This window comes from Plasmodium fragile, assembly GCF_000956335.1.
Source record: "Plasmodium fragile strain nilgiri unplaced genomic scaffold supercont1.11, whole genome shotgun sequence".
Lineage (NCBI taxonomy): Eukaryota > Apicomplexa > Aconoidasida > Haemosporida > Plasmodiidae > Plasmodium > Plasmodium fragile.
The window spans coordinates 468,646-476,795 of NW_012192591.1; the positions used below are offsets into that span (position 1 = coordinate 468,646).

General features: G+C 43.0%; 3 protein-coding genes across 3 annotated transcripts; 1 reads left to right on the forward strand and 2 right to left on the reverse strand.

The window, feature by feature from the left end:
* Positions 1 to 3,216: 3,216 nt before the first annotated feature.
* AK88_01364 (transcription factor S) lies at positions 3,217 to 3,677 on the reverse strand (the record flags this gene model as incomplete). Its single annotated transcript, XM_012478999.1, has 2 exons — positions 3,217 to 3,338; positions 3,479 to 3,677. The coding sequence occupies 2 exons, from the start codon at positions 3,675 to 3,677 to the stop codon at positions 3,217 to 3,219; spliced, it is 321 nt and encodes a 106-aa protein (XP_012334422.1).
* A 980-nt stretch (positions 3,678 to 4,657) lies between these two features.
* AK88_01365 (adenylosuccinate lyase) lies at positions 4,658 to 6,052 on the forward strand (the record flags this gene model as incomplete). Its single annotated transcript, XM_012479000.1, has 1 exon — positions 4,658 to 6,052. One exon carries the CDS (start codon positions 4,658 to 4,660, stop codon positions 6,050 to 6,052), a length of 1,395 nt encoding a protein of 464 aa, XP_012334423.1.
* Positions 6,053 to 6,702: 650 nt separating this feature from the next.
* On the reverse strand, positions 6,703 to 7,940 carry AK88_01366 (uncharacterized protein; the record flags this gene model as incomplete). Its single annotated transcript, XM_012479001.1, has 3 exons — positions 6,703 to 7,010; positions 7,248 to 7,803; positions 7,835 to 7,940. Coding segments are annotated over 3 exons (970 nt in total), but the record flags the coding sequence as incomplete, so codon positions are not given.
* Between the last annotated feature and the right edge of the window lie 210 nt (positions 7,941 to 8,150).

The following is an 8,150-nucleotide window of genomic DNA, read 5'->3' on the forward strand; positions in this document are numbered from 1 at the left end:
AGAGATTATTTTTTTTTACATTAATTCAAAAGTCGAACTTGTTAGCTGCCCATATGGTACACATGCACGGGGAAACTAACGGTTAGAAACAAACAATGGGAGGGGGGAAAATATAAATAAAATAAATAAATGTAACCCCAAGAGAGGGAAAGCAAAATGGGTTGAAGAAGGGGTGATGGTGATGGCAGGGTACACTACGCACCACGGATGCTATCTTCTAATAAAAATACTAATTTGATACAATACATGTAGAAACACGTAGTGTATAACTTATGGATTCAGAACAAAGGGGAAAGCGCTAACATGCATTGGTGCACAAAATGAGGGTGGAGGGTAGAACTCCTGGTGATGGAGTTCCCCTGATGTGGTGGTGTGGGGGACATGAAACAGATCTCCTTTTATATATATTCATTCTTTTTTCTCTCATCAACATGCATAGTTGAGTGATGGCGCCCTGGAGCGAGCACAAGGCATATCTGCGATGTACACGGATGCAAATATACATGCACATGTAGCCACGTAAACGTGATTTATCCTACACGCACGGGAAGGGTGTATGTACCGAACAACCCCCGTTGTAAGCGCGAGCATATATGCAGATTGGCAAATGCAAAAATGAACTTATATATATATACATACTTATGCCCTCACCACGGCGGCAACGGGTGGACATCCCTGCAAAGGTGCATACGGGGCACACTCGCCGCCACGTTAAGCCGCTACACCCGGTTGTGCAGAACGAAGTTGTGGGGGGTAGGTACCTACGCCTACTGGCATTTCACCATAATGTAGGGTTGTATACATATATAAAAAATATATATGCATACGCGGTGGTCCCCACAACTTGTGTCTACGCCCCCCGTGGAACGCGTAAAAAAAAAAAAAAAAAAAAAAAAAATACAAACAAGGCGTACAAATATAGTACGCATAAAACAGGCGTCCACCTACGCAGGATTTCTGCGGAGGGTTCGTAGGCGCGCGGTCTGATACGTAGCGCTACGTATTTATACGTGCTTCTCTGTACAGAGGGCACTTTTTTTTTTTTTTTTTTAATGGCTTTGTTTTTTTTTTTTTAATAAAAATGGTCATACGTTTTTTCGCATTTTTTCTGCTTTTACAAATATTTTGCAGATTTTCAAAATTATAGAAAAATGTAAATGTAAAAAAAGAAGGGCAGTCAATCGCGAAGTTTATAAAATGAGTCATGCGGGAGCGCGGTATGCAAGAGGCTATGTATATATATATATATATATAATATATTATGCGCCTACGCGTATTGTACACTGCGCATATACGTTTGCGGAATTTTTTTTTCTCTCCCCAGGGGGTCTGGCGCACTTAAAAAATGCGTATGATGTTTGGCCGATTTCGCCTCCTGCTCCGCACGGTCGTGCGCACGCATAATGTTTTTTTCCTGAGATGAGCGCTACCCCCAATTTGCGCGCCTTATAATACCAGTACCGGCGTAAAGGGTACGTACGAATATAATATGGTATGCAATGTAATTAATAATTACGTGCATATGTTATGCGCCATATGTTGCGTTGTACAATATAGTACCCATGATATATTATTATACAATATACTATGTTTTGCCAGGGCAACCCCAATAGAAACGAGAATGCCTTTTAGCCCCACTGGCCCCCTGTTTTAACAACCCATAGGCCATGCATAATGTAATTACTCAACGCACGATTTTAAGCGGGTTGGTTAAATCCCTCTGCGCGGTCAAACGCCACGTTTAACTGCGTTACTCCTGTACATGTAAAAAATAAACCGTTACTTATATTATATTTGCAGATCAGCATTCTTTGTACTTATATACCCGAGCAAGCCCAGCGGAATAAAAAAAAATCGACTCGTTGAATAATAAATGACGCCCCCGCACCCCCAAAAAATAGTGCTTCCTTTTTTTTCTTTAAAATACTTTTCTTCCCTTCCACCGCTTGCGCCCCTCCGCCCTTCTGCATGCTGTTTAAATCCATCCGTATAAAAATGATAGCACAGTGTCGTAAGTGAAGGTTTCCCGTTTTTTATAGCATTTCGATGGTGCTTCCTTTTTTAAGAAAAAATTCTCCCCAATGTTTTTGTTTTTCCGCCTCCAATGCCATTGTTGTTATTTTGTCCTTCATATTAAACGAGAGAGGTATCAGGCGGAGGACATGGGAAAAAAAAAAAAAAATAATAAAATAAATGAAATAGAGACCAACTTTCACGTAATATAATTTAAAGTGCCATCTACACAAAAGGATACAAATAAAGGAAAGGAAAACGAACGTAACGGTGGAGGATTTTCCCTTTTTATTGCATAAAAGGGACAAAAAGAAAAAAAAAATAAAATAAATGATCAGTTAGTATACCTTTACACGCTGTGGGGGATTTATCGTGCTGTTTTTTTTTTTTTTTTTTTTCCCGTGTTTAAAGTACGCGCATGATATGTTGGTATGTTCATGTTCTTCTTTGGATGCACATTTGGAGGTTACACGGGGTATACTCTAGTACGCGTAAACGCACCATGTCCCCATTGCCATTTGCCCTTGTCTCAAGTCTTCCAATGCGCACCATCACGTTACAGCTCACGTGTAGGTTTAAAAGGACCCCACCTGAGAACCACGCTTACGTTCGGTGTGCATAATATGTGGGCAAACCCTCCATAGGTATTTATCACACGGGGGGTTGGATGGGTCGATTCGATTCCTTCACTGAAAAATATACACACATGTTGAATTACGATTGAGCACCTAATGGGAAAGCCAGTCAAGCGATCGCTTAAGTAAACACGATTGACGCCTTTTCTTTGATCCCCTTCACCAACCCAAACTCCTCCTTACATTATACACGTTTGTTACAACAACGTTTACATGTTTGACCACCTCGCTTGTACGATTCTCCCCAAAGGCATCACCAAATCGGTACAGCCGTCTTTTAAAAGAAGCGGCAAAAAAAAAAAAAAAAAAAAAATATGTTCAGCTAACTTTTACAGTTGGGGAAATTATTCCCAACAAAGAAAAGGTTATGGAATGCAAATTTGAAGGACACTCTTTTTGGCTTTCCTTCCTTACACATATACAAACGCGAAATATAGTGTGGGGGAAAATTTAAAAAAAAAAAAAAAAATTCAATTCCCCATTTGGGCGTTAAAGCGAGGCACACATAGGGGGAGAAGAGGCCCTGCAAATGAGCCGCGGCGTCTGACATCCGCTCCGCGTGTCCGGCTCACTCCTTCCAGTGGTGGTTGCACTTTACGCATATGTAGAAAAGCGTGCTGGGTTCGTCCGCCGATCGGATTTGCAGGCTGTAGAAGTACGCCTCGTCATGCGTGCACTTGGGGCACACGGCTACGGCGGGGGGAGAGAGAAAAGTAGGTATAAAAAAGTGGGGGCACAATATAAGCACTTGTAAGAAGCACGACACGAATCTGGTACAGAAAAAAACAATATGAACGCTGCGCACGCTCGCTCCTCTAGCCAGTGCCTACCCTGCGTCTTGGACATATTTTTGTTGTTCACGTCAACGGCATCCAGGGGGATGGTTTTGTTAAGGTCCCTGCAGTCGAATTTGTTAAAAATTTTGTTCTTTATTTTGTACTTGAAGTTGCAAGTTTTGCAATAGAAGTACACACCATTTTCGATGTTCACGAGGACGATGTTGTGACAGTTGGGACAGAAGAAAGCCATGGTGGTGATGTAGTGAAGAAAAGAGGGGGGGAGACTTCTCTATTGGGGCTTCTTAAATGAGGGTGATAGTTTTATTGGAGGATCAACTCGGGTCTACTCCCGTTGTGCGGAATTCATGGGGTTGGTGAGTCATTTAAAAAACTGCTCCGTCCGCTCATGCGGGTTGCCTCCCCATCTCTTTGTTATGCGGGACGAGCGCGCGCATTTCAGACTCAGCCACTCGACATCCTAAACAAAAAAAAGGCCTCTGGCGAGGGGGTACCACCTCTCTTTTGTACGGCTTCGAAGAGGAAAACAATTCAAGGAGAAAACACTTGTGTGGCTGGTCTCCTTCAATCATCTTAGGGGCATAAAAGATACTTCCCTCGTCCCACTCTGCTGCGTACCAAAAAGGACAATAAAGGGGGGGAGAAACCATGGCCTCCTTTTTTTTTTTTTTTTTTTTTTTTAATAAAAAATCTGCAATTTTATCTGACTCAGCGTATTTTTTTTTTTTTTTTTTAAATATTCACGGTGCGACTGAGACGTTACCCACAACATTACAGCCCTTACCCCGAAAGGAAATTCCTTTTTTTTTTTTTTTTTTTAAAGTGCTTTCCTATTTTGCAGTATAAAAAAATGAGCACTTTGGAAATGCCCCTCTTCCCTTCCCTACATGCTAAGGTAACTATAGCCTGCTTGAAATACTCTCCTGTGTTTACTGTGGGGCCCATTTGATGCTGTTTTTTTTTTTTTTTTTTTCATCCCCGGTGTTGAGACGTCGTGTTTGGATTCTCCCCCGTTGGGATGGGTGTACACGCATCTGTAGAGAGAGCCCCTGCCCGTCGTTAACCGTTCCACCGTTTTTGGCCACTGTGGGGTTGCTCGTTGGAGTACAAAAAGAGGCCCTCGCCGGTGTGCAGTGTATACCTTTTCCCTGAGATGCCCTCTAGCTTTCACCTAAAACTTTGTACCAGCTGACTCCTAACGCCCCCCTCCCAATGGACCACCTGAAGAATATCTCGCCCATTGACGGGCGGTACAAAAAGTCGTGCAGCGAAATTTCGGCCTTCTTCTCCGAGTACGCGTTGATAAAGCATCGGATCATTGTAGAGGTGAGATGGCTGCTGTTCCTGAATGAGAAGGAGCTCTTCTTCAAGAAGGTGAGTGCCCAGTCGGTAGAGGAGCTAAACCAGATCGAAACAAACATAACGGACAGCGACATAGCACGAGTGAAAGAGATAGAAGAGGAAACGAATCATGATGTAAAAGCAGTAGAATATTTCGTAAAGGAAAAATTGAGTAAATCGGGAAGGGAAGACTTGGTAAAGATAAAAGAATATGTGCACTACTTGTGCACGAGTGAGGACATCAACAATGTAGCTTATGCGATGTGTCTGAAGGTATGTTTACAAGATATAATAATCCCATGCATGGAGAAAATAATGCTCAAATTAAAGGAGCTAGCTGTGGAGTACTCCGATGTGCCCCTTCTATCGAGGACACATGGGCAGCCTGCATCTTCCACCACCTTTGGAAAAGAAATGGCAAATTTTTATTCAAGGATACACCACCACGTAGAGGTCATTAGAGGGGTGAAAATATATGCAAAGTTTAATGGAGCTGTGGGGAATTTTAATGCGCATAAAGTGGTGAGCAAAAATACCGACTGGATAGGTCATATTAAAATATTTTTGCAGAAATATTTTGACTTAACATATGGTTTGTATTGCACACAGATTCAGGATCATGATTATATATGCGAAGTGTGTGATGGTCTGGCTCGAGCAAATGCTACACTCATTGACCTCTGTGTAGATATTTGGTTATACATTTCGAATAACTTATTGAAGCTTAAGTTGAAAGACAAAGAAGTTGGAAGTAGCACCATGCCACATAAAGTTAACCCAATTGATTTTGAAAATGCAGAAGGTAATTTACACGTTGCGAATGCTTTCTTAAAACTGTTTAGTTCGAAATTACCAACGAGCAGATTGCAGAGGGATCTGTCTGACTCCACGGTGTTACGAAATATTGGAAGCTCTCTAGCATATTGTCTCATTGCTTACAAATCTGTGTTAAAGGGACTGAACAAAATGGACCTCGATAGGAGAAAGCTAGAAGAGGAACTTAATGAAAACTGGTCCACTCTCGCAGAACCCATACAGATCATGATGAAACGATTCAACTATGTAGATGCATATGAAGAACTCAAACAATTCACAAGAGGGAAAATTGTGGATAAAGAAATTATGCAAGAATTTATTAAAACTAAATGTAACTTTCTCCCCCAGGATGTCGTGGACCAATTGTTGCAGTTAACTCCAGCGACGTATACTGGGTACGCTGATTATTTGGCCAAGAATGTGGAGCGGCTGTCGGGGCAGCTCGACTGAGCACGCCTCAAAATGGAGGTGCCTCCTCGCTGAAGTGTCGCACCGATGTGACTGTGCAGCAGCTTCTTTCCCCGCACACATGCGCACATACACGATGTCGTAATGCATGAGCTGAGCGATTTTTTTTTTTCTTTTCTTTTTTACGTAGCTGAATTTAGCCAACATTGCCGAGTTTGCATCTCCTTTTTGTGTACCAACGTGTAAACATTTGGACCGTCCCAGGGTCGCTTAAAAAAAAGGGGGGCGTATATACAGCACACTTACGTTGGCGGTGCGTGGCAACCGTTGTCAGGCCACCGTGGTGGCTTCCCTTTTGGGGGGCCCTGCTTTGCAACCCCCCCTGTGCCTTAACACGGAAGGAAAAAGTCATCCCACCAGATAATACATCCTTCAGTTCAGCATGGAAAAAAAAGTAATAATCAAGTACTAATAAAATTCGCTTGCATGTAAGGTATCTTAGCGAAGGGGGAAAAAAAAAAAAAAAAAAAAAAAAAAAAAAAAATGGAAGGGGGAAAAAAAAAAAAAAAAAAAAAAAACAACAAATAGGTTGGTGGGAAAATTGGTATAGCTAGTGGGGAAAAGCCAACGTGGCACCCAAAGGAGCACGCGCGAAGGGCCTCCGTTGAGCGCGGAACCCCTATGCAGTGCCCCTAATTAAGACACATCCAGAGCAAAGCCAATAGGACGGACAGAGTGGCAGAGAAAAACGAACCGAAGGAAGACGCCTCCATCAAAATGCACCTGTCCCCCAATAAATGCCCCTCCTTACAGATGCACTTAATCCCTATGTTATCCATCCGTATGCATATTTGGTCTTCTGCGCACCCCCCGTTGTTCACGGAACAGGACTTTGTGTTATCTCCAATTATTTCGTTCAGCACCATGGTGTCCGTTATTCCTTTCTCTACTCGGTTGTTTCTCAGTGCGCTGTAGTGGGGTACCTTGTCATTTAGGTTGTCTGCAAAGAGAGGGGAGAGAAGCAAAGTGTTGAAATAATCAGTACAGTGGTTCGTTCGGCCCATGGGGGGGGGGGGATGCACACACACATAACGAAATGGAAGAGGGACAAAAAGCCCTCTCCTTTTTATTCACCCTTATATTGCCTCTCCGTCCCACCGCTTTCCGATGGAACGGTCTCCAAAATGTCTACACCGTATTTTTCCTCTCGTCAAAAAAAAAAAAGCTGGTTCCTTACCTAAGTGATATTGTTTGTCGCCATTAGCGGCATCCTCTGGATTCTTCTCGTTTGGGTGGTTATCAGGGGTGCCTTCCTTTGTGTTTTCCCCGTCTGGCGAATCCTTGCTTTCTTCCGCACTGACATCGTCATGTTTATGTTCCGACACTTCCGCATCTGCCTGTGTGCTTTCCAAATTTTTGTTTTCCTCGGTGTTTTTTTCTTCTTTGTGCGCGCTTTCATCCTTATCCCCCGATTCGTTCCCAGATTCCTTTTCTCCTCCTTCTCCGTTTTCTTTATTGTCTTCCTTTTTCCCTTCTTCATCTTCATTTGTCTTACTACCCTCCGTGTGATTGCCTTCACTGCTTAGCGCTTTAATTTCACCTTCTTGAGAAGCTGATTCATCTTCTCCCTTAGGTTGATCTGTATTTGTGGTGTTAGAATTGGAATTTTCATTTGCCTTACCATTTTGTTCTACTTTTTCTGCACTTGTTTCAGACGGGGAACCCCTGTTGATGTTCCCCACTTTGCAGTTGCAACTTGATGGTCGTTGTAATTTCCTTTCTTTTTTCATTACCTGAGACGGGAGGAGATGCGACCTCGCCTACGTGGTCGTTCATTCCATTTTCGCTCAACAATCTGTTGGTCTGTGTCTCTAGGTGAGCGTTTTGTTGTATCGAGAAGGACACCTGGAGGGGACGTTGCGAGTGGTAACTGCAGAGGAGGAAGAGGTGGATAACTAACACTATGCGTGCGATGGCCATCGTGCTGCATATATTATTATAAGGGGGGGAAACTAAGCCTCAAATTGAAGAGGTAAAATTAACGCGGAAACTTAACGTGGCGAAATGAAGGTGCCAAATTAGCAACTTCTCAATCTCAGCCCCTCAAGGGCGCAACAATCCCAAAGGGGTTTGCGTCGCG